The sequence below is a fragment of the Alexandromys fortis genome, unplaced genomic scaffold (assembly GCF_014885135.2).
Source record: "Alexandromys fortis isolate MF-2015 unplaced genomic scaffold, M_Fortis_MF-2015_v1.1 scaffold_12, whole genome shotgun sequence".
In the NCBI taxonomy this organism is placed as follows: Eukaryota; Metazoa; Chordata; class Mammalia; order Rodentia; family Cricetidae; genus Alexandromys; species Alexandromys fortis.
The window spans coordinates 4,773,068-4,798,291 of NW_026067937.1; the positions used below are offsets into that span (position 1 = coordinate 4,773,068).

Consider the following 25,224-nt stretch of genomic DNA (forward strand, 5'->3'; position numbering starts at 1 on the left):
ATTCTAACAGCAGCACTTTTAACCCTTACTGCATAATAAGGGTTATATAGTAATGAATTATTCAAGCTGCTGCCAGCTAAATCTAATGTTGGGAAAACTATGATCAAAGTCACCACATTTGTAAACAGGGATCATTCTGTTATTGCATTTAGCTTTTCAGGTCACAATTATTTACCAAGCAGGTAAGAACATAAAAGTCAGTGGGTTTAAAGACTAGAAGAGGAACGGTTCTGCCATGTGGCCACTGTATCATCAGTGGCAGCACCCTCTCCGTGGTCAGAACACGGTCACACTCTGCTTTAGGATGTTCTCTGGCAAGTGCTTTCTGTCCAGTCAGAGAAAGCCAGAGGAGTGCAGCATGAAACACAGCAGCCTTCTACTGTCTTTTGTCCTTATGGTCATTTAGAATCCGATGACTTCCTGGTACATGGTTTGGCTCTGGTTCAGGGTTTTTAGTCAGGGTGGAGGCGGTATTGTAAGAAATATATTCCTATTTCCCCTATTTCACAATCAAAGCATAATAATAATATGCTAGTAATAAATCAGGAGTTCCCTCAGCATGGTGTGCTGTTGCTCAAAAAATCAGGCCATATAATTAGCCCAGATTCAAAGAGTGGGGAGACAGAATCCTTGTTTGGGAGAAGTTTCAAAGAATCCCTGTATGTGTATATAAATTTTGAATGACTAGAAATTCCAATTAGTTTTTTTCTGATGTCAGTTATTGTCCTTCATTATTTTAAAGAATGCATTGGAAAGTTTTCCTGAACTAACAATTATTACTCGAGACTCTAAAGCAAAAAGTGGAGGATCTGCTATTTCTAAAATAAAAATGAATGGCAAAACTTATAATAAGAAAACTCTAAGGACTTCTAAAGCAACCACTAAGTCTGCACAGGTAAGTATATATTGCTTAATGAGTAACCTTTTCCAGTTAATACAGTTCCCATGGCACCATGGAAACAAGCAGGTGTGCTATCATGAAGTGTCATTTTGGGATGGAATAAGCAGCTATGTTCAGAGGAAGGGACACTCTTACTTCTCCTTTGTGTGCCTTGAACTGTACCTGGCAATAGTGAGTGTTCACAGAATTTATAAAATAGACTAATAAGGGAAATCATCCATTGTTTAAGTTTATATGTTTGCATATAGTTTTAAAACTATTTTTACTTGATTAAAAATATTTATGTGTAATATATTTAAAGTATGTATGCATTGTGGAGTGATGAACAAGAAAATTTATCATTTTTTTACCTGTTCAAAGTTACTTGTATATAGTTTGGAAATACATGTTTTGGTGTGTGTATACATACTTTATTATAAGATTGAATTTTTTTTTAAGATTTTATTTATTATGTATACAGATTTCTTATAGATGGTTGTGAGCGACCATGTCGCTGCTGGGACTTGAACTTAGGACCTCTGGAAGAGCAGTCAGTGCTCTTAACCTTTGAGCCATCTCTCCAGCCCCATAAGATTGAATATTAATATGTCTGTACAGTCACTAAAATGACATCTGTTTATCTCTCCTGTATAAGTAATTACAAACTTTTTAGAAAATAATTTAGCAGTGTAACCATTTCACATCAAAAACTATAATTAGTAATTCAGGCCTGGTACTGCGTACCTGAATCCCAGCACTTGATAAGTGGAAGCAGAAGGATCAGGAGTTTGAGGACAGCCTCAGCTACACTGCACTTTCAAGGGTAGCCTGGGTTATTTGAGACCCTGTCTCCAAAAAAACTAAGGTATTTCTTGTAGAAATTCATTCACAAACGCAAAAAGTATGTACTTATTGCAAAGCAGTTTATAAGACTGGATGTGGTTTCATACACCTTTAATCCTAGAGAGAGGCAGTGGGATCTCTGTAAGTTCTTGAATAGCCAGGGTGATGTAGAGATACCCTCCCTGTCTCAGAAACAAAACTGTGATATTTAGTACTTTCCTGTTTTTTCTTTTCTTTCTTTTCTTTTTTGTTTGTTTTGTTTTGAGATGAGGTCCCACTATGCCATCCTAGAACTTGCTATATAAACTAGGCTTTGCTTCATACTTTGCTTCTGGAGTACTAGGATTAAAATCATATGCATGGTGCTTGGTTTAAAATTATTTACTTTATGCAAAGAAGAGATAGACCCATTGATTGTCTCTCAGACAACTATAGCAAGCACTTTGTGTATTTGTACTGTGACAAGTACAGTTCTAAGTACTAGGGGACTGGAGAGGTGGCTCAGTCACAACTATATACATAATCAAAAATAACAAAGTAGATCTAAAGAACTAGGGGCATCATAGTCAAAAGCTAGTCAAAAATCCATGCGTCCATATAATTTTTATTTAGGGGATAAGTATAGAATGATATACCTATAATAAACCTAAAGTTTTCTAAGTTATAGGTTGATAAAAATGCTGGAACTGCTGTGTGCTTTGTGTGGGGGTCAATTTGTGTTTGGTGATTCCATTATTGTCAGAAAATTAATGTTACTTAAATATTTAAGCCTAGCCTAGAGGAAGAGCCTGAAAGACTATGTAACATGCCACCAGCCACATTTATCACTGAAGCCATAATAGAAATCTTTTACTCTGCATTTAGACTGGTAATCCTGGTAACAATTACATGCTATACTTGGGAGGCAAGTGGCAGGAGGATCAGGGGTTCAAGGCAACCTCAGCCTCATGGGCCCAGTTTTAAGAATATCCCACTGCTAGGGAGGCAGAGGCAGGCATATCTGAGTCTCAGGTTAGCCAGAGCTACAGAATGAGATCCTACCTCAAAAAAAGAAGGCTTTGTTATCTTACATGTTTCTATTTGAATTTTTCTATAGTACTAGTTTTTCAAATAAAATATACTCATAACGTGATAAAGGATGAATTAAAATATAATTCATATTTAAACTTCTGTGTATATTCATACAGTCTCATACCTAACCATATAAGACAATTTCCAGGTTGTCATTCAACATGAAAAGTACCTGTAAACTTCTTTCTTTTTTAGGAGTTTGCTGTTGATCCAGAGAAAATACAGTTATATTCATTATATCATTCACTCCATCATTATAAATACCATGTTTATCTAATATGTAAGAATGAGGTAATTTCGTTTTATTTATTTAAAATGAAATAACATGTTTTCCTGGATTTTCTGTTTTTAGGGTGTGGTTTTTTTTTCTTTTTTCTTTTTTTTTTTCCAACACAGAGTTTCTCCCTTGGCCCTGGCTGTTCTGGAACTCACTGTATAGACCATGCTGGCCTCAAGCTCACAAAGATCTGCCTGCCTGTGCTTCCCCAGTGCTAGGATTAAAGGCATGTGTCACCACTGCCTGGCATCTGAATTTTCTTAAAAGAGACTCTAAGACGGGCAGTGGCGGTGCACACCTTTAATCCCAGCACTTGGGAAGAAGAGGCAGGCAGATCTCCAAGAGTTTGAGTCCAGCCTGGTTTACAGGCACTAGTTCCAGGAAAGGCTCCAAAGCTACAGAGAAACCCTGTCTCAAAAAAACAAAGAAAGGAGGGAGGAAGGGAAAGAAGGAAGGAGGAAAAGGAAAAAGACTAACTACACTGTGTATGGATGCTTTAAAAAGAAGTACAAAATGTATGTGCACTTACTTACCTAGATTCTTTTTTAAAAAAAATAGGGGCTGGAGAGATGGCTCAGTGGTTAAGAGCCGGGCATGGTAGCATGGTCCTTGAGTTCCAGCAACCAGGATGATCAGCCCCACCCCCACCCCCAAATAAAAAAAACAAGAAAGGAAGGAGGAAAGATTAGAATTATAACTTTTTTAGTGTTATAAATTTGAGATGGAAATCTGTTGATGGTGACATCAGCAGATTTTTATTTTTTTTCCTCAAGACAGGATTTCTCTGTGTATCCCTGGCTATCCTGGAACTCACTCTGTAAACTCACAGAGATCCATCTCCCTCTGCCTCCTGAGTGCTGAGATTAAAGGTGTGTGACACCACTGCCTATCTCAGTCACCCTAGCTTAACCAGTACTATGTTTTTATTTTTCATTTTTTTAAGACTTAATTTTATTTTGCCTGTATGTATGTATGTATGTGCACCATGTTTGTGATGTGTCTTCAGATGTCAGAAGAGGATCCTCTTGAACTAGAATTCAGACGGTTGGGAGCCGCCATGTGGATGTTTGGGAACCAAACCCAGGTCTTCAAAAACAGCAACTGCTCCTAACTGCTGAGCCCTCTCCAGTCTCATAGTACTGAGTTTTCTAATTACCAGGGTTAATTAGTACAGAGCTGTCCCTGAAAGCAATACTGACTGTTTTTATGGTCATCTAGATGGAGTTGACATCAGTATTTGTCCTTTGGGGGCAGGGGTGGCTGGAGACAGCTCAGAAGTTTAGAGCACTGTCTGATCTACCAGAGGACCTGGGTTCAATTCTTAGCACCCATATGGTGGCTCCAAGAAATCTGACACCTTCATGTGGCCTCTTGTAGGTAAAATATCACGCAGGCAAAATATCAGTTTATATAAAACAGTATTTCTCATCTGGGTCAGCCAAGACTACATGGTAAGGCTGTGTCACTTTAAAAATAATGACTGAGACTGGAGAGATTGCTCAGCAGTGAAGAGCACTGGCTGCTTTTCCAGAGGACCCAGGTTTGAGTCCCAGCTCACACCTGTCTGTAACTCCTGGTCTCGGGAATTTTACTCCTTCACATAAACTTGCATGTAGGCAGAATACCAATGTACATAAAATAAAAATAAATAAATTTAGGCTGGTGGCACACACCTTTTTTAATCCCAGCAGTTGGGAAGCAGAGATAGGTAAATCTCTGTGAGTTCAAGACAAGCCTGATTACAAAGCGAGTTCTAGAACAGGCTCCAAAGCTACAGAGAAACCCTGTTTTAAAAAACTAAATAAACAGATAAATAAATAAATTTAAAAAGTGAGTAGCTTCCGGTGCATTAGTAAAGCCTTAGAAAGTAAGTCACCGGATGGTGTCGGGAGGCAGAGGAGTTGGAGACCAACCTGATATACAAAACAGGTTCCGGGACAGCCACAGATGTTACTCTGAGAAGCCCTTTCTCAAAAAACCAGAGAGAGAAAGAGAGAGAGAGAGAGAGAGAGAGAGAGAGAGAGAGAGAACACGCTTATAAGTCTAAAGAAAAGTGATCTTGTATAAACTAATGCAACAAATTATTTCTTTATTTTAGATATCGTCTGTTCAGAAAAAAAATGAAGATTTAGGACAGGAAGAGATTGTTCAACTTTGTATGAAAAATGTAAAGTGGGTGGAGGACCTATTTGAAAAATTTGGAGAACTTCTAAATCATGTGCAACAGAAATGTTCCTAACACTTCCACAACATCCCACCTTTTTATAGCACTAATGAACTGTCACAGTGTCACAGATAATCACATCTCCAGCAGTGGTGTCTTGCAGACATACCCAATACCATGGGGGAACTTTGACCAGGACCTTGCTGAGGACAGTGGTGCTGCCACGGAAGCCAGTCATTTTATCCTAAATCAATGATTTTTCTATATTTTCAACTGTGGGCTGACTGAGTTTTCATTTTCAGAAATGTCTTTTGACAAAATGATAAAGCATGCACTAAATATACTTTTATTGCTAGAAAAATGACATTAAAGTGACCTGACTCCCCGTGACTGGTGTCAGGATGAAAGAGGTGGCAGATATCATTCGTGACTGACCACAGTGTGGAAAGTATTGTACATTTTGTAAACGGATCTGGTATGGTGTGACATCCTTCCTATATGGGAATGTCTTGAGTTTAAAACATGAAACTGAGAAGCTGCGCTCTGCTCTGTCGAGTCCTTTACCATGTCCAGGAAACTGGGTGTGGAACTGTGCAATCCTGTGACTGCTTTTTGTGTCAAGCTCAATTGTGATGATGGAAAAAAAAGTGACGTACTATTTTCCCTGTTTTAAAGAAAAGTATTTTTGTTTATAGTGTTTTTTCCTTTGGAAAATTTTCAATTGTACATTTTATTTTACTAGTAGTTGTATTTTTCACAGAGAAAATGTGGTTTTAATTTTTCTATCCATACTTCATTGTTTTCAGTATACCCTGTGTTGGTACATGTCATTTCCATTGTAGATTCTGTCTTGAGGTAGCCATTTTTATTTTGCCTTAGTGTTACTTGGAATATTCATTCGGTGCTAGAATTAGTTTAGCTTTATAAATGGGACTGTGTGAAACACTGCACTAATTTCATATTTCGTAAAATAAATTTCTTACCAAACTAGCACTTGATTTATACTGATTTGTCAAAGTAAAAATCAACTACTGCCGGGTGTAGTAGCGCACGTCTTTCATACCAGCACTTGGGAGACAGAAGCAAGGCAGGTGGCTCTCTGAGCTCGAGGCCAGCCTGTTCTACATTGTATGCTCCTAGAAGGCCAGAGCTACAAACTAGACCTTGTTCTGAAAAAACACAAACAAAAACTTAACTACTGATAATTTCGGTGCCCAGTTGGGTAAAGGCACTTGCTGCCAAGCCTAACGAACAGTTTGATTCCCAAGACCCATAATGTGGAAGAAGAGAACCAACTTCTGCAAGTCCTGTCCCCATGCATGCACATACATACACAAATTGATTAATAAGACAGTATGCAGTGTTACACACAGCTTTCCTAGCTCTCAGAACTGGAAGTGGAATTCTCCTTTGGTGCCTTTAATCCTTCCATACCCTAGTGCAGCTTTCTTAAGTTTGATGGCATTTCAAGTGGTTTAGCTGAGACAGTGAATGTATTAGGTTCATCATGACCTTTTGTTTCTTTTTGTTGCCAACAAGATGCCTTGTTTGTGAAGAAAATTTAATAGTGTCATTCTAAACGATCGCTGTTTTTAGGATTCTAAAAACGTAACTCATCATACCTGTTTATTTCACCACCATTTAGTGCCTTACTCCCTATCTAAAAAGCAGTGTTACTGCTCAGGGCCCAGATAAGACACACTTACGTGGATAAGCCTGCTGTCTTGGTATTGAGCAGGCAGTAAACTGACAAGAATTGAAGCTAACATGCCGCTTCATTTAAGAATAAAGCACTGTTACATTGGGTGAAAATGAGCATCTGAGTTACGCTAACGTATTTACTTCTGGTGATTATCCTATTAAAAGCAATATCCTTAACATTTGTACCTGATATTGGACTCAGTAATACCAAGTAATGGAAGTTACTCTCCGGGGTCAAATGTACCACTTCTGAAAGTTTTAAAATGTTTATCTGACAACAAAAGCAACCTATCAGACTTATTTTATGTAGCTCATATGGGAGATGTCCGTGGCAGGAAAATCATGAGATTTGTTTTACAAGCAGAGGAGAGCAGGAAGCAGCCATATTCCATTCTGATATTGACACTGGGCACAGTAGGTATGTTTCCAACATAGCGTTGGCATGCCTATATACCTTTACCTTCATCTTGAATTATAAAGTATGAAGTATGTTTGAACTTCATTTTCACAAATGAATCTAAGGTTAATCTTACCACAAAAATACACATTTCTTTTTTGTTGTTGTTTAAAGCAGTCTCACACTTTAGCCCAGGCTGTTCTAGAACTCACTATGTAGTTCAAGTTGGCTCCCAAGTTTATTGCAATTGCCCTGCCTTAGTCTCCAGAATGCTGGGATTATAGGCACGTGCCTGGCTTTCCATTTCCTTTTGAACAGCAGTTGCCCTCCATCAGTTTACAATTGTATTCCCCTTAGAAAAATCAATTCACAATGTAGAAGGCCAGTTCCTCTGACCCTCCCTCAGAGACCCTGTGGTTTAGATGTATTCTCTCTCACCTCATGTATTCTATATAGCATAGGAAATATCAACCTCAGGCCTTAGCAAAAAGTAGAACCATATTATACCCATTTCTGTATAGGAAGCTAAATAAATACTTAGTTGGCTAGTTTTGCCAGGGAATTTGAAATGTATGCTATAGGAAAGCAGGCTGTAGAAAAAGATGAAGCACATGTTGCCATAAGATAGGAAGATGTTAAGAAGGCTTGAACTCTCCTACCTATAGCGATCTGGAGTGTCGGGATGTAGCTCAGTGCAGAACACATGACTAGCATGTCCGAGGCTCTGGGTTTCCTCCCAGTCCCCCATCCCTCAGATGCATGTAGAGATCTAGAGTGATTTCATGTAAAAGGTATTCTGTGTTGATATTTGTTACTAGCCCAGAAAAGTGGTTGCCAAAGGGGCCTCCTTGCCATTTTGATATAACTTAGTTACTACTTGATCCCTAATATGTCTGAATTTATGGTGATTTATCACATTAAGTTGAGCTAGAAGCTATCCATTACCCTATGATTTTGCCAAATGGAAAGTATTGGTAAGATAGGAGATAATCCTATTTTTAAATGTTTAATACATTTTCATATAATATTGAATGTTCTAAATTTATCTAAATTTTTAAAACATGAAAATTTATAGATGTGTTTACACTTTAGGGCTATTTTCAGAGCTTCACATTTTAAAACTAATTTTTCTGTTTACTATTTATTTTTCTTAAAGCAGATAAATTCCAGCCTATAGCTGTAAGGATTTACCCATAAGTTGTTTTGGTTTGTGTGTTGGTGTCCTTTGCTGGTTCAGATGAGTGGTTCCAGAGTCTCTTCACTTTCCTTGTAGTCCGATCTCTCTGCACTTGATTCCCTGATGAGGTCAGTTCGGGTTATTGGTGCAGCTTTGTTTCAGATGTGTAGGTTACAAATCTTAATGTATTTGCAGAATGTAATTTTTGTTTTAAATGTTTTGTTTCACAAAAAAATAAAATGCTTTTCAAATACAGTGAAGTAGCCCAGGCTAGCTGCTCCTGTGTCAGGTGTACTCGATAGCCCAGGCTAGCTGCTCCTCTGTCGGGTATACTTGATAGCCCAGGCTAGCTGCTCCTCTGTAGGGTGTACTTGACACAACTGCACAAATGAACAGTGTGCAAATCTTGTTTGTCCATTGACTCAGATGCACAACTTTTGACATCTGTGTTCAGAAATGCACATTTTCAAAATAACCTCTATTTATAAAACAAACAACTAAGCCTAAGGATACAAAGAAACCTGCATTTGTAGTCCAGAATTTTCAACTGGTCCATTATACCATGTATGGAAATGTGAAAGACAATTTTGTATATTTGTTACTAACTCAGATCATTAAAATGAAAATTTTTTAAACAAAATCAGAACGTGGGTTTTTGTTTGTTTGCTTGCTTGCTTGCTTTTGTTTTTTGAGACTGAGTTTCTCTGTTGTAGCTTTGGAGCCTATCCTAGAACTCACTCAATAGACCAGGCTGGCCTCAAACTTACAGAGATCCTGAGTGCTGGGATTTAAGCCGTGTGTCACCACCATTGGCCTTTTTGGTTTTACGAATTAAAGCAGGGGGCTGGAAAGATGGCTCAGTGGTTAAGAACATTGCCTGCTCTCCCAAAGGTCCTGAGTTCAATTCCCAGCAACCACATGGTGGCTCACAACCATCTGTAATGAGATCTGGTGCCCTCTTCTGGCCTGCAGACATACACACAGGCAGAATATTGTATATATAACAAATATATATATAAAAAAAATAAATATTTTTAAAAAAATTAAAGCAGCAAGTATTGTATAACTACCACTATCATCATGTTCCTATTTCTAAGAGAATACATAGAGTATTACTCGTGTTGGTTGTGGAGTACCAGCAATTGGAAGGCAGGGGCAAGGTCATGTCTTAAGTTTGAGACCAGCCAAGGCTATCCATTGTAAGACCACGCCTCAAAGTGGACCTAACCACCCCCTGGCAGCCTAAGCATTTCAAGCCAAATTCAAGTCAGCATTTAGTCAGCATTTAGTCCTTTGTAACTAGTTTTAGGCTACTAAAACCACTTGCTTTTAATCCCTTTATTTTACACAGAACAGGCCTTATTGGAATGTGGTGGTCTGAATTAAAATAAGCGCCATAGGGAGTAGCACTGTAAGACACGTGGTCTTGTTGGAGGTTTCTAAGCTCGAACCAGGCCCAGTGGCTCTGTGTCTCCTTCTACTGCTTGGGATCCAAGCGTAGAACTCTCAGATACTTCTCCAAGCACCATGTCTGTCTGCATACAAAAATGCTTCCTTCCATGGTGATAATGGACTAAACCTCTATGCAGTAAGTCAGCCCCAATTAAATGTTTGCCTTTGTAAGAGTTGCTGTAGTCATAGTGTCTCTTCACAGCAAAAGAAACCTTAAACAGGTGCTATAGAAATGGCTTGGCCATTAAGAGGACCTGTTCTTGCAGGGCACCTAGGTTTGATTCCCAGCACCACCTGGCAGCTCATAGATATTCATAACTCCAGTCCTAGGGGGTCTGACATCCTCTTATGACCAACACAGGCACCAGGCATGCAAGGTGTATGTAGACACACAGATGAACATACAAATGATATTTAAAAAGTACTCAGTTACCTGCCAAAGCTCTGACCCTAACCCCGAGACCCTGTAAATGCTCTGCTCTGCTCCACTAGCTCTGAAATTGCTATCCATTCTAGTGTCGTCCACACACTACTTTAGAAATGATCGTTCGTGGGCTGGCAAGAGAACTATTTGCTTAAGAGCACTTGATCTTCCCTGTCTCCTTCAGGCGACTCACAAGCACCCATAACTCCAGCTCCAGATGATCTAACATCCTCTTCTGGCCACCAGCACCAGGCACACATATGCTGTACACACATACATGCAGGCAATACACTAAAAAAGAAAAGTTATGCACATGAATTTAATACCAGCACTTGGGAAAGTCAAAGGCAGATGGATCTCTGAATTTCAGGCCAGCCTAGTTTACAAAGCATGTTCCAGGACAGACAGCTACACAGAATCCTGAAAGAAGAGAAAGAAAGTTACTCAAATGGTCTGTATTGCTAAGCTAAAGGGTAGCTCTCACACTATGTTGCTTCATTATTGTCTTGTTCTACCTTCTTGGTAAAATGTATTTCACATCTGAATTAGGGGTTTCTGTTGCTGTGAAGAGACACCATTACCATGGCAACTCTTAAGAAGGAAAACATTTAATTGGAATGGCTTACTTAGAGTTCGGAGGTTCCGTCCATTTTTATGATGGGAAGCATGGTAGCATGCAGGCAGACATTGTGCTGAAGAAGTTGCTGAGAGTTCTACATCTTGCATGCTGCAGGAATTGGTCTGAGACATTGAGCACTAGCTTAAGCATCTATAAGACTTCAAAGCCTGCCTCCACAGTGACAAGGCCACACCTTACATTAGTGCCACTCCCTTTGGGGGCCATTTTTTTCAAGCCACCTCAGCATCTCAGAGAAGTTATCTGGTGTCAGTTATTTGACCCTGTCCTTGAGATAGTTTTTCTGGGCCTGGGAAGTAGCTGAGCAGGTAAAACATACTCCTTGCAATCCCATGACCTGAGTTTGAGCCCTGAACCCATGTAAAACTTTAAGGAGAGCTGGGCTCTACAGAACTGTCCTCTGTTCTTCACATGTGCTCGTTGGCATGCTTGGATTTTCACCATCATACACAAGATTTAATTAAAAATAATACTTCTACATTCTTTGTATTCCAAATAGATTATATATATATGTATATGTATATAATTTCAAGACAGGGTTTCTCTATTTTTTTGCGCCTGTCCTGGAACTAGCTCTTGTAAAGACAAGACTGGCCTCGAACTCACAGAGATCTGGCTGCCTCTGCCTCCCGAGTGCTGGGATTAAAGGTGTGTGCCACCACCCCCTGGCTAGAAATACTTTAAAAGAAAAAAAAAAGTCTAATCTTTGTTGCTAATGAAAGAAAAAGTTGGTGTGGAAAAGAGTATATAATCTTTTCCTCTATGGAGTTGATAAAAGCCTAAAATGTGCCTTCAAGTCGCAGTACGGGGGAAGTCACAGGCTTGGCATTATGGATTCCTCTCTTCTGTTGTTCAGCTTTAAGTAAATCATTTTCAAAAAGCAGCATGTTAATCAAAATGAGAAGTATATTCCATAAGGTAAAGCTGAGCAAGGTTAGTGATAATTTTTAGTTGTGTATGGATCTTCATCTGTGCTCAGTGGTTTCAAATGAAAGATGATACACTTATCTATTGGTCTGTTAAACCTTATCTATTTCCTGAGGTTACTCAGGAGTCAAGAATTTACCTTGTCGGGGCTGGAGAGATGGCTCAGAGGTTAAGAGCATTGCCTGCTCTTCCAAAGGTCCTGAGTTCAATTCCCAGCAACCACATGGTGGCTCACAACCATCTGTAATGGAATCTGGTGCCCTCTTCTGGCCTGCAGGCATACACACAGACATAATATTGTATACATAATAAGTGAATAAATGTTAAAGGAAAAAAAAAGAATTAAAAAAATAATTACAATGATGATTTTAAAAAAAAAAGAATTTACCTTGTTATGTATTTTACACATAGCTGTGATGGTATGGAGATTATTTAGTTTGGCTTCTGGACGTATTTAGGACATGGAAACAACAAAACTCAGTTAACTTCCCTCTGCCCTCTCACACTTCATTGCTTTTGACCACCACCTCTTTTTTTTTCAGATGTGTATGAGGGTTTTGTTTGCATGTATGTATGCGTATTTTGTGCAAGATGCCCAAGGAGGCCAGAAGAGCTCTGGGTCCCCTGGAACTGGAGTTATAAACTGCCATGTATGTAGTTTATCCGGTTTATAGCTGGAGTTATCAGCTGCCATGTACGTAGGTGCTGGGAACTGAAACCAGGCAGCATATGATCTTAATCACCGAGCCACTTCTCCAGCCCCCTCCCACCTCTTTTAATACATTTTTAAAGTAGCATACTGTCGTGGGATATTTTTTAAATGTGCTGATGCTGTGGAACATTTGTTCAATGGCGCAAAGATACGTTGCATTCTTTTATTTTGCATTTGTTTAACTCTGTGAAGCATTGGCACTTTGTCTAAAACACCTGGTTGGTCTAATAAAGAGCTGAATGGCCAATAGGCAGGCCTAGCGGACACAGAGAATAAATAGGAAGGAGGTGAAATCAGGGAGAGAAAAAAGGGATCAAAGAGCAAGAACAGTCGCTGTCTGCATGATACATTTTTCTGTGACTTTAATTCTCTGTGTTCACTTACCTGGGTAACAGACTCGCCTAATTAATGTTCATCAGTGAGACCCAGTGACGCCAATTTTTCTACAAGCTAAACAAATCAAGGTTCATTTAAGGGAAGTTTTTGAAGTCACTGGTATTAGTTTTGATCACAAGAGGCCTCTTCCCAGTGTTCTAGAAACTGCCCTGCTCACAGGCTGTATCCTGAATCTCCTCCCAGTTCCTCTTGCCGGTTCTTGCCTCTCTTGTTGCATGTGAGGTCAGTTCCTGTAGTTATACTTTTTCATTAGCCACCAGCTCACAAATAACAGATCTTGTTTCTACCTATTGTTATGACTTCAACTAACCCCTTTATACTAAATCTATGTTCTGCCTTGTGGCGTTATCTGTCTTCCATCACTGACTAGCAACTCCACTTGTCTTCATCCTAGAGCCCTCTCTCTTCCAAGAAGTCCCGCCTAACCTCTTGCTGCCTAGCTATTGGCCATTTAGCTCTTTATTAAAACGGTCACAGTGACACATCCTCACACAGTGTAAAGGAATATTCTGCGACAAGTTCCTTCCAAGAAGGTTAGAAATGCTCTTCTGATCTGCTTCTTTCTCCCTTTAAGAGGATCAAGGAAAGACACGCCTACCTAGCTAGGAACTAAGTGATGGGTGGAGGAGGAGCTGGCCGCAGGTCCTCTAGGCTTGCTTTGCTGAAGGGAGCAGGAATGGCCAGGGCCCCAGGCCTCTCTCAGCATGGAGTAAAGTAGAATGAGCAGGGGTTCAGTAGAAGGAAATACCCACCTCAGCCATCCTGACCTGGAGCTTAGCTACAACAAGCAGCTGGGAAACACTGCTCCTTCAAGCAATGAAGCTCTTCAGTTGGAAACCGGAATACAGAAGGAGCTCTGGTGTGGAGCCTCTGCCTCCTGAGAGCCAGGGGAAAGTTTGACTTACTTGTTTCAGTAAATGTATCATTTGTTGCTCACCATTACGACAATCTTCAAAGATTTTAATGGTCAGGTATATTTCTTAGCATTTATTTTTAGTTAAGTGTATGTGGGAGTGTCTCTGTGTGGGTTTGTGCACATAGATGTCGGAGACCTAGGAAGCCTGACCCTGGAGTTAGGAGTTTTGAACTGTCTGACATTGTGCTGGAAACTGAACTTGGGTCTTCTGTTGTGTAGCCTGGCTGTGCTGGAAGTCACTCAAAGAGATCTGTGGGCCTCTGCCTCCAGAGAGCTAGGATTAAAGGTGTGCGCCACTACTGCCTGGCACATCTTAGTTTTTATATACATTGGTTACAGTGTTTTTAAGGCATAAGGCAAAAAAATAAAATGTACCATTAAACATACAATAAGTTATTTTTAGTATATTCATAAGGTTTTGCAACCATCACCACTAAATCCAGAAAGCCTCGTCAATCTAGAAAGAAATCCCTTATTATTATTCATTAATCTATTTCTCTCCCGTCAATCCCTAGGAACCAGTTCTCTGCCTTCTCTAGAGTCTGTACGTTCTAGAAGATTATACTGATGGCATTACATAGAAGTATATCTGTTTATGTTTGAGTTCTTTCACTTGACATAACATTTTCAAGATTCATTCATGTGGTATCTTGTATTCTCCATCCAATTCTTGGGCTAAATACTACTGTGTAGCTATGCCACATTTATTTATTCATCAGTTCATGAACATTTGAATTGCTTCTGCTTTTAGCTATTACAAACGGTGCCACCTTCTTTCCATTCATTATCTTGAGCATACACCTTGGTCTGCAATGTCTGAGCCATATTGGTAAATGTAACTGTTCTGAGGAACTCCCAAACTGTTTTACAAAGTGCTTCGCTGAGCCTAGCACAGTGGTGCACATCTGTAACCCCAGCCAGTACTTAGGAGGCTGAGACAGGAACATTTTTAATGGAGGCAGTCAGAGCTACATAGCATGACCCTGTCTCACAAAACAAAAGAAGACAAAACAAGACAAGGGAACTAGGGAAACAGCTCAATGGTCAAAGTGCTTGCTGCACATGCAAAAGGACCAGACCAGAGTTTGTACCCCAGGAACTTGTGGAGACGCCAGGAGGGTATGGTGGCTTGCCTGTAATTCCACCCCCAAAAAGTATAGATGTGTGATCCCCTGAACAAGGTGACTGAGCAGATTTGACCTGGCCAAGGCTCTAGATGTAACCATCATACTACTTCAGTAAAAAAGGTGGGAGATAACAAAGGAAGAGTCCCAGCATCAATCCCAGGTCCCAAGTATGTGTGTGTCCACACACATTTGAAAAGGCATGCATATGAAAACAAAGAGAAAAATTAAAAGAGTATGACTTCAGTACTTCATATTTCCACCAGCAATGTTTTAGGGGCACAATTTTCTCCACATTCTTAGAAACAAGTATTGCTTTTTTTTTCTTTAAAAAAATAAAGTATATATATTTATAGATTTTTTCCCTTCCTTCCTTCCTTCCTTCCTTCCTTTATTTTCTTTTCTTTTGAGATAAGGTCTAAGTATTTAGCTCCCGTGGGCCTAACACTCACCAGGCAAACCAGGCTGGCCTCAAACTCAGAGATCCACCTGCTCCTGCCTCTTAACTGCTGGGATTAAAGATGCACCACCACACCCAGCATAAATATATATTCAAAATTGGTTCGTTTTTCTTCATCCTGGGGATCTAGCCTATATGTCACTGCAATACCTACTTCTGAATGCTTTCTCTTAAATCATCTGTTGAATAACAGAAATAAGGAGTTTTCCAAAACTGCCGTCTTGGTGGATCTCTGTCTGCAGAGTGAGATCCTGTCCCAAAACAAAAACAGAAAGAAAGAAAAGAAAAATACTGTCATCTCTTCGAAACATAAGACAATGCTATAGTAATCAAAGTATTAGGAACAGACCAATGGATCCAAATAGCCCAGAAATAAACCCTTGATTAATGATTTGAGACAGGAATGCCAAAGCTCCACTACAGGTGAATCTCTGTGCGTTCAAGACCAGCCTGGTTTTCAGAGCTACACAGAAAAATCCAGTCTTAAAAAAGAAAACAAAAACAAAAAAACCAGCCAGGTGGTGGTGGTGCACCCTTTAATCCCAGCAGAGGCAGGTGGATCTCTGTGAGTTCAAAGCCAGCCTGGTCTACAAGAGATAGCTCTCAAAATACCAAAACAAACAACCAACCAAAAAACTCCTGGAGCCAGGCAGTGGTGGCGCATGCCTTTAATCCCAGCACTTAGGAGGCAGCAGGCGGATCTCTGTGAGTTCGAGACCAGCCTGGTCTACAAGAGCTAATTCCAGGACAGGCTCCAAAAACCACAGAGAAACCCTGTCTCGAAAAACCAAAAAAAAAAAAACTCATGGGAAGCCAGGCAACGTGACATACATCCATCTTTAATCCCAGCACTTGGTAGATGGAGATAGACAAATCTCTGTGAGTTTAGGGCCAGCCTGATTGTCTTAGTTAGGGTTTCTATTGCTGTGAAAAGACACCACGACCACGGTAATTCTTTTTTTTTTTTTTTTTAAAGATTTATTATTATTTATTTATTATGTATACAACATTCTGCCTCCATGTATGCCCGCACGCCAGAAGAGGGCGCCAGATCTCAGTACAGATGGTTGTGAGCCACCATGTGGTTGCTGGGAATTGAACTCAGGACCTCTGGAAGAGCAGGCAGTGCTCTTAACCACTGAGCCATCTCTCCAGCCCAACCACGGTAATTCTTATAAAGGAAAGCAGTTAATTGTAGTGGTTTGCTTACAGTTCAGAGGTTTAGTTCACTATCATGGTAGGCAGATGATGTGAGATTCCCCTCTGTATGTTATGAATATATTGTATTACCATTGGCTGGAGCTCCAGTGGTTCAATTGGTTAGCACATGGTACTTATTACCATTGGTTAGTAAAGAAGTTTCTTTGGCCTATGGCAGGGCAAAATAAAGCCAGTCGGGAAATCCAAACAGAGATATATAGAGAGAGGAGGTGGAGTCTAGGACACGCCACGTAGCTGCCAAGGGAGAGTGACACCAGAACTTTACTGGTAGGCCACAGCCTCATGGTGATACACAGATTAATAAATAGAAAGGAATTAATTTAAGTTTTAAGAGCTAGCTAGAAATATGCCTGAGCCATTGGCCAAACAGTATTGTAATTAATATAGTTTCTGTGTGATTACTTGGGTCTGGGAAGCCAGGAAACGAATGCACAATCTCCTTTTACAGGCAGACATGCTACTGGAAAAGGTAGTTGAGTGTCCCACACCTTGCAGGCTGAAGAAGCAGCTGAGATTTCTTACATCTTGACTCACAGGCAACAGGAAGTGGTCTGAGACACTAGGCATTATCTTGAGCATATATGAAACTTCCAAGTCTGTCTCCGCAGTGATACACTTCCTCCAATAAGGCCACACCTTCTAATAGTGCCACTCCCTTTGGGGGCCATTTTCTTTCAAACCACCACACTGATCTACATAAAGAGTTTAGATCTACATAGAGGTAGGTCCCCATAGACAGCCAGAGCTGTGTAGTGGGACCCTACCTCAAACAAAGAAATAAAAGCATAGGCAAGTTATCCTCAGTTACACAGAGCATTGGAGACCAGTCTGGGCTGCATGAGATAGGGTGTCAAACACAAACAAAAGCAAACAGCAGACAAGAGGAACATCAGAGTAAACAACAGCAAAGCCAACCCTATGGGGAGAGTTATAAGCTATGAAATACAGATGTGAAATAAGGAGCTACAGATATTAGCTCAATCAATTACCTGTGCTTTGATCCCTAGCACTCAGTAGGAAGCTTAACGATCAGAAATTCAAAGTCATCCCTGAGAATACAGTGAGTTCCAAGCCAGCCTGGGCTATGTGAAACTCTGTCTACAAATAAATAAATAAACAAGTGGTGAAAATAATTGCAAATCACAAATCTAATAAAGGGTTAATATTAAAAAGAAATATAACTTAATAACAACAAAAAGCAAAACAGGAACATATGTTGTGAGATAGTCTTCTTGTACACTGTGAAAATGCGACACTCTGATTGGTTTAGTAGAAACACAGGCAGGATTTTGGGGTAGAGAGAAATGCTGAGAAGGCCAAGTCATCAGCCAGACGCAGAACAAACAGGCTGGGCACTATGGGATGAGATGATAAAGCTGCAAGGCAAAAAGTTATAAGAGCTAATTAGAAACAAGCCTAAGCTATTGGCTGAGCCTTGATAATTAGTAATAATTCTCTATGTCATGGGAGCCGATGGTCCTGAAAAAATGTCTGACTATAGACCCAGACTGGAAAAATGGCTTAATTGTTAAGAGCACTGGTTGCTCTTCCAGAGAACCAGGGTTCAATGTCCAGAACCTACATGGTAGCTCACAACCAACTGTAACTTCAGTTCCAGAGGATCCAACACCTTCTGACCTCTGGTTCACAGACATACATGAAGGCAAAAACATCCATACACACACAAAAATTCAATTAAAATTTTTCAAAAGTGAGCTAATTCAAAAATGAGCAAAAGTTACCACAAATGTTTCTCACAAAAGACACAGAAATGGCCAGTAAGCATATGAACTAATTCTCAACATCATGTCTGCAATCCCAGCATGCAAGAAGTTTCAGCAAGAAGATCCCATGTTTGAAGCCAGTTGTGCTATGTGGCAAGATCCTACCTCAAAACAAAACCAAAACAAGACTGGAGATGTAACTCGGTGGCAAAATGCTTGCTTAGCTTGTAAAAGGCTCTAAGTTCCAGCTCCAGCACTGGGAGGAAATGAAAGATTCTCAGAACCACTAAATCTTTAAAGACATGGAAATTTTAAAGTATCAATCGTGTAGAAAAGTTTGAACTCTGGAACATTGCTTGTGGAGATGTAAAACGACGTGACCATTACTGAAAAAAAAAAAAAGAGAGAAGTTCTTAAAAAACAAAACTAAACAAGATTACAATGTGCTAGGATGTCTTGCTTCTGGGTACACAGCCAATGGTCTGAAGAAGGCTCTCTGAATGTGTATATTTGAGGGGATGGAACTCGGCCTCATACACACCAAGCAAGTGTTCTGTCACAGAACTCTTTCTTTCTCCAGCTCCAAAAATGGAATCTTCAAGAGATATTTACACACCCATGTTCAGGGGACCATTATACACAAGTATCAAGAAGTGGAAATAGCCAGACGGTGGTGGTGGTGGTGGTGCATGCCTTTAATCCTGGCACTCGGGAGCAGGCCAGGGCTACGCAAAGAAACACTGTCTCAACAAACAAACAAAAAGATGGGGAAACAGTTGGAATGCCCACTGGTAGATGAATGGATAAGGAATGTGTGACACATGGAGGACAAGAAAGAAACAACAAAACCCCAGTCCCCAAAGAAGAGTTTTTCAGACACAGCAGGCAGATGCGTATATGAAGTTACAGTGACTATGCCACATATAAAACCTACCCAAGCTCAAGCCAACAAAAATCCCTACGTGGAGGAGGGAATGTGGGCACAGTCCCACTTCTAGCTGATATGCTATTGGTGTTTGAGAGCTCCTGGGAGAGAGCTTTCTTAAAGCTATACCCCTGCTGTATGACCCAAACTCTAGGGCAGACCCTATCCCAACACAAACTGAGCTTGATAGATTTAAGAGACAGAGAGCAAGTGCACCCACAAGAGCATGCATTCAAGCATACACAAAGTTGGGTGGGTGGGGAGATGGAGGTGGATCTGAGATGGAGCATAGGAATGAATAGAACATGTGATATAATGGAGTATTATTCTGTCTTAAAAGAAAAAAAAAGGTTCTTGTCTTAGGGTTTCTGTTGCTGTGATGAGGCCCTGTGAACAAAATCAACCTGAGGAGCAAAGAGTTTATTTCATCCTAAAGAAAATCACCCAAGAGAAATCAAGGCACAGAAGCCATGAGACAGGAGCTAATGCAGAGGCTACAGAGTGCTCAAGAGACTGTGGAAGAGTGTTCAAGGTGGCAAGCCCCTGTAGTCCCAGCTAGTCAGGAGACTGAGGCAGGAGGATTGCTTAAACCCAGGAATTCAAGGCCAATTTACACCTGCTCCTTAATCCCAGCACTCAGGAGACAGGCAGATCTCTGTGAGTTGGAGGCTCACCTGGGCTACATAAAATTTCTAAGCCATCCAGAGCTACATTATGAGACCCAGTCAACAAAGCAAATAAAGTAGCTGGGAGATAGCGGTGCTAATCCCAGCACTTGGGAGGCAGGGGCATGTGGACCTCTGAGTTCTAGGTCAGTCTAGTCTACAAAGTGAGTTCCAGGACAGCCAGAGCTGTTAAACAGAAACCCTGTCTCAGAAACAACAGCAACGAAACCAACAACAAACCAGAAAACCTTTATGTTGAAAAAGAAATGATAATATAATAAAACCTGCCTGAGGCTAGAGGTGTGGCTCAGTGGTGTATAACTGTCAGCACTTGAGTTCCAGGGCTGGAGCCCTAGCTTTGCAAAAACTACAGAAGAACCCCCTCCCCCGCCATCATCATCATCACCGGTTTTCATTGCTGGAGATAATAGAAGAGTGTTCTCCCTCTTCTTTTCTTTCCTTTTTTTTTGAGGGGGGGTGGTATTTATTTTTATTACATTCCAAATGCAGTTCCCTCTCCTTCCGGCCCCTCCCCCTCAAGATTCCTTTTATATATTTGTGCCAGAACAGAATAGATTATGAATCATAAAGTTTCTGTTCTGTTTTCTACCTCCTGACTGGTTCAGGCAAGTTTGTTCTTAGACCAGTTTATAGCAAGTGAAGTTCTTCCCATGGGCTAGACAATACCGATTGGCCTGAGAAAGAGCTAATGATGAAAGTGATTTTAAAGTATTCTGTACAAGGAATAAAAACACCGTTCATGAGCCAGCCCTGGGTGGATTGTACCTATAATCCTAGCACTTGGGAGGCTGCGGCAGAGCTGTCATAGGTCTGAAGCTAGCTCAAGCTCCACACACGGTGAGTGCCGAGCCACTGTGGGTGACGGGGCAAAACTCTACCTCAGAACAAAATCTACACGTGGAGGCTGAATAATTATGTGTTTAATAAGTACTACAAACGGAGGGGAAAGTCTGTGCAGTGAAGAAGGTGGGAAGAGGGGTAGGTCTCCCTGAGTACATTCAATATAGAAAAAAAAGCGCCAGTATTCTAATTAGAAGTGACAAGACAACATAAACTCGTGGGGACAAAATGCCTCTGAATGACATAAAATACCAAAAATCATCATTAGGCTGGCCAGCCTTTTTCAAAAGATCCAATATTAATATTTGTCAAGATTTGTTTTTCCAGGGTACCTCAGTTAGAACTTACTGTACAGCCATGACCATGAAGATTTGAGTTCACAGAGGTCAGAAGAGGGCATCAGAAACCCTGGAGCTGGAATTACTGACAAGTGGTTGTGAGCCGGTATATGGGTACTGGGAACCGAACTCTAATCCTTTGTTACTGCAGCAAGAGCTCTTCTTACTGAGTCATCTCTCCAGCCCCCTAAAGAGGGAGGGAGCTAAGGAAAGGGCGAGCAACGCCGGCGGCTCAAGCCTTTATTCCCAGCAGCCAGAAATTCTCAAGTTCGTGGCCAGTTTGGTCTACAGAGCGTATTCAGTCAGTTAGGGAATAAAGACCCTGTCTTTCTTCAAAAGAAGAAAGGAAAGAAAAAATAAAAATAAATGGGCATGCATCCGTCAGCGGGGTTAATTATCTACACCATTCAGCCTTTGGGACTACACCAGCATTGGGCCTCTGGTGTCCCTGCCTCAACTACCCAAGAAACCGAGGTGCTTCCAACAGCCCCCTCCCTTCTCCTCCTCCTCCAGCTTGCTCTCCCACTCTGCCCTTCCCGCAGCACGCCCCCATGCTCACCACCCGGGGTTAATTTAGAATCATCACAGATTTCCTTGGCAGGCAGCCCCGTGATCTTTCGTAGCAGCGGTCCTCTGACCTCTGGACATTGCTCTCCTGGGCCAGATAAGGCTGTTTGCTCCTTAGAGGGACGGGATCTATGGAGAAAAAAAAACTCGAAGCATTTATTATCGTGACACACTTGGAAGCATTTATGGTTCAAATACTAAACGCTGAACGTCGGTTCAGGTACTCCTCATTAAAAGGCCCAGCCAACCTGGTCCTAAAACTCGCAGGTGAGGGCACTGAGACCTGGAGCAGTGGGGCTTTGGCTGGGGCGAGGGTAGACTCCCGAGGGCTACTGCCGGGGAACCCTCGAAAGGCCGCGCCGGCAGAAGAACTTTTTACCTGGGCACGACCCACCTTGAGTGGCCTGAGGCGTTTTGGAGCGCCAGGACCTCAGCCTTGGAACGGACCGGCAAGACACGTGACCCTTCGGGGGCGGAGCCCCTGGAGCCCCGCCCCCAGCCTGGCCAGTTAACCCGAGGCTCGAGCGCGGGCGCGCAGTTTGCGGAGCAGCGGCGGCGGAGCGGACGGCGGTGTTTCTCCCGCCGCGGTCATGGCCAAGGTTCGGGAGAAGGCGGCGGCGTTGGACTTGTCGGCTCTGCACAGCCCCGCGCAGAGGCCTCCGGGTGGGTCGGAGGGCAGCGCGGGGCGGGCGCGGGCTGTGGGCGGGCGGCGCGCGCCGCGGGCTGGGCGACCGCGAGGGTCCGCTTTCTCCCACGGGTGGGCAGCGAGCCATCGACCCCGCCGCAGCCAGATCCCGGCATTTTAGGAACTTTCCCGAACTTAGTTCGTAGTGGGGCCCCGGGTGAGGCTCCACAGCCTGACTTGTGACAAGCGCGGAGTTTTGAATAGCTTCCTGTCCAGCGTCTGGAGCACGAACTCTGCCTGCATGGTAGGACCAGAGGTCGGTGGCTCCCCAGATTCGGAAGATGAAATATATGTGTGTGTGTGTGTGTGTTGTGTGAATTTAACCCTTCCTGTACAAGCAGTGTTTCAGTGAATCCGTTTTATCCCTTTTCCTTTCTTTCTTTGGTAGTTACATGACTTTGGGAGGGAGAGAGATTTTATTGAATCACTGACGGCGGGTTTAAGGTCTTTGAACCGAATCAGCTAATCTGTTCTAAAATTCCAACCCTATCATATCTCATTCTGCAAATGGGGTGAGTCGGGTGACTTGAGATGTTTGGCTTGGTCTGGATGAGGTGCCACTTTCCCCCTTTCTGAAGCTGGAGAAACTGGCTCTCTACCAAAGCTTTTCTTTTGTAAAATGCCCCTTTGGGAAACAGTGATTCCTTCCTCTCGGTCAGATGAGTGTATCTCAGTGGCCCCACTGTTGTGTTTGACTTACTGATTAATGCTTCATTAATTAGTAACATTAACATTTGGACCAATTTTGCTAGAGAACTACTTGCCTTTGGTGCTTCCTCAGTACAGATTATAAAACGGTCCATATACGCCAGCTGTAGTGGCTGGTGCAAGCCCTTAGTCCCAGTACAGGAGAGGCAGAGGCAGGCAGTTCTCTGAATTCCAAGTCAGCCTGGTCAACACAGCAAGTTACAAGATGAGACTGTGTCAAAAAATCAAAGCAAACGAAAAACTGACCATATTCTGCTTTCATCGAAAAGGTTTCGATCATTCTGGCGCTTGAAATGATATCCTTAAGCTTAAATCGTAATCCTGTCACTTGAAATGATATCTTTAGGCCCTCTGGTAAATGACATTTCCAAATTTACCAACTTAAACGCGACAGTCTTTTCCTCTCAGCGGCAGTTCAGTTCTGGACTTTGAACACTTGTGAACACCTTTTTAGATGGTGAGAGGGAATAAAAGTTAAAACTGTGTAGAAGACACAGAGGGAAGAGTGGACCTGTGGGCCAGCACATTTTTATTCAAGGAAAAGGCTGCTTCCTGTCCTCTGCACAAGGTAACAGTGGGCTGAGGGTCTGCTGCCGGCTCTCATTGGCCTTCCAGCTGCAACTCCTGTTTGTTAATGTTTATTCCTCGGCACCTTGAGTTGCTTTGCCCCAGTCCTCATGAGCAAGGTAATGGGAGCCCAGGGTTTTGGTTCCTTGCCATTCCCGTGCGGTGTGCTCTGGCAGGCAGCTTTGTACTTTTCCCTCTCCAGGGCTTAGTGACTCTTTCATACCGTCGACGGGCTATAAGCACAAGCAGGAACCTGACTGGTGAGGAAGAAAGAGTTTTATGCTAATCTTCTGCCGGAACTTAAGACACCTGTCTTAATACAGACCCAGAAGAAAGCGGTGTGTTATCTTGTTATCCCTTTATACTGTAACCCAAGTCTTCGAATTTGCCTGGTGTCACTTTTCCAGGGAGCTCAGAACACTCCCCATATGCTTTCTCATTAATCTCTGAATTAAGTGGGGGCCGGTCCCTGCTTTTGGTGATGCTTGTCTTAGGCCATGTTAAAAGCATTCTTGTCAGCAGACTTGTTTTCTACCAGCAGCCAGCCTTTCCCAAGGCAGCTCAGAGTCAGCCTCTCTCTGATGCCGAATAGGAAAACAAACTTGGGACTGTCAAAGGCAATATCCAGTAAAAGTGTTGCAGTATCCGTTTCTGCAGTATAGGAAAGTTTCCCACTTGGCCTCAGCTCCCCGGTGTAATAGAAACCTCTATACTCTTGGTTTTCATGACATTTCAGTTACTGTCCACTAAGCATTTCTCTGAGTAATTTTAAACATACTTTTTAGATATATTTATTTTATGTGTTATTAGTGTTTTTCTCGCATGTATGGTTGTGTACCACAGATGTGACTGGTGCCTCGAAAGAGGGCATTGGATCACCTGGAACAGGTGTTCCAGACAGCTGGGAGCTGCCATGTGGGTGCTAGGAATTGAACCAGGATCCTCTGGGAGAATAGTCAGTGCTCTTAACCCCTGAGCCATCTCTCCAGCCCTAGTAAATTTTTTTTTGGATTAATTTGTTTCACTTTTTAAGTGTATACGTGTTTTGCCTGCCTATCTGTATGTACTCCATGTGTGTGCCTGGTGCACAGGATCCTCGGGAACTGGAGTTACAGATGGTTGTAGCCACCATGTGGGTGCCAGGAACTGAAACTGGGTTCTCTGCAAGAGCAGCAAGTGTCCGTAACCACCTAGCATCTCTCTAGCCTGAGTAATGTTTTTAGAACTGCTATCAAGGGGTTGGAGAGGTGACTCAGCCGTGAAGAGGACTGGCTTCTCTTCCAGAGGACTTAGCTTGACTCAGCGCCCTCATAAAGTGTTACAGCTGTCTGGAGCTCCAGCTCCACGGACTCCGACCTCCTCTTCTGGCCTCTGCTGGCACCAGGCATGCATGAGGTGCTCAGAC

The 25,224-nt window shown here is 42.0% G+C and overlaps 2 protein-coding genes and 1 long non-coding RNA gene across 11 annotated transcripts in view; 2 read left to right on the top strand and 1 right to left on the bottom strand.

Moving 5' to 3' along the window:
- The window catches only part of Qser1 (glutamine and serine rich 1), a 61,410-nt gene extending 55,185 nt beyond the window's left edge, over positions 1 to 6,225 (top strand). For all 3 annotated transcript variants that reach the window (XM_050146975.1, XM_050146976.1, XM_050146977.1), the window contains exons 10-12: positions 743 to 895; positions 2,990 to 3,085; positions 5,170 to 6,225. In XM_050146975.1, the coding sequence (XP_050002932.1) occupies positions 743 to 895; positions 2,990 to 3,085; positions 5,170 to 5,310 (390 nt within the window). In that variant the 3' untranslated portion in view covers positions 5,311 to 6,225. The remainder of the gene's footprint in view (positions 1 to 742; positions 896 to 2,989; positions 3,086 to 5,169) is intronic.
- LOC126504588 (uncharacterized) overlaps positions 1 to 22,367 on the bottom strand; it is a 37,988-nt gene extending 15,621 nt beyond the window's left edge. Inside the window, exons 1-7 of one of the 7 annotated variants that reach the window (XR_007592652.1) lie at positions 22,254 to 22,367; positions 21,852 to 21,988; positions 13,811 to 13,935; positions 13,047 to 13,112; positions 12,339 to 12,394; positions 12,090 to 12,221; positions 10,713 to 10,806 (exon numbers count right to left, since the gene is read on the bottom strand). This is a non-coding gene — a long non-coding RNA (uncharacterized lncRNA). Of the gene's footprint in view, positions 1 to 10,712; positions 10,807 to 12,089; positions 12,222 to 12,338; positions 13,936 to 21,851; positions 21,989 to 22,107; positions 22,192 to 22,238 lie in introns of those variants that run through there. The other 6 variants (XR_007592651.1, XR_007592648.1, XR_007592650.1 and 3 more) reach the window with 6 other exon arrangements.
- A 12-nt stretch (positions 22,368 to 22,379) lies between these two features.
- Positions 22,380 to 25,224, top strand: part of Depdc7 (DEP domain containing 7) — a 19,479-nt gene continuing 16,634 nt past the window's right edge. Inside the window, exon 1 of the mRNA XM_050146981.1 lies at positions 22,380 to 22,522. Within this exon, the coding sequence (XP_050002938.1) occupies positions 22,450 to 22,522 (73 nt within the window). The 5' untranslated portion in view covers positions 22,380 to 22,449. The remainder of the gene's footprint in view (positions 22,523 to 25,224) is intronic.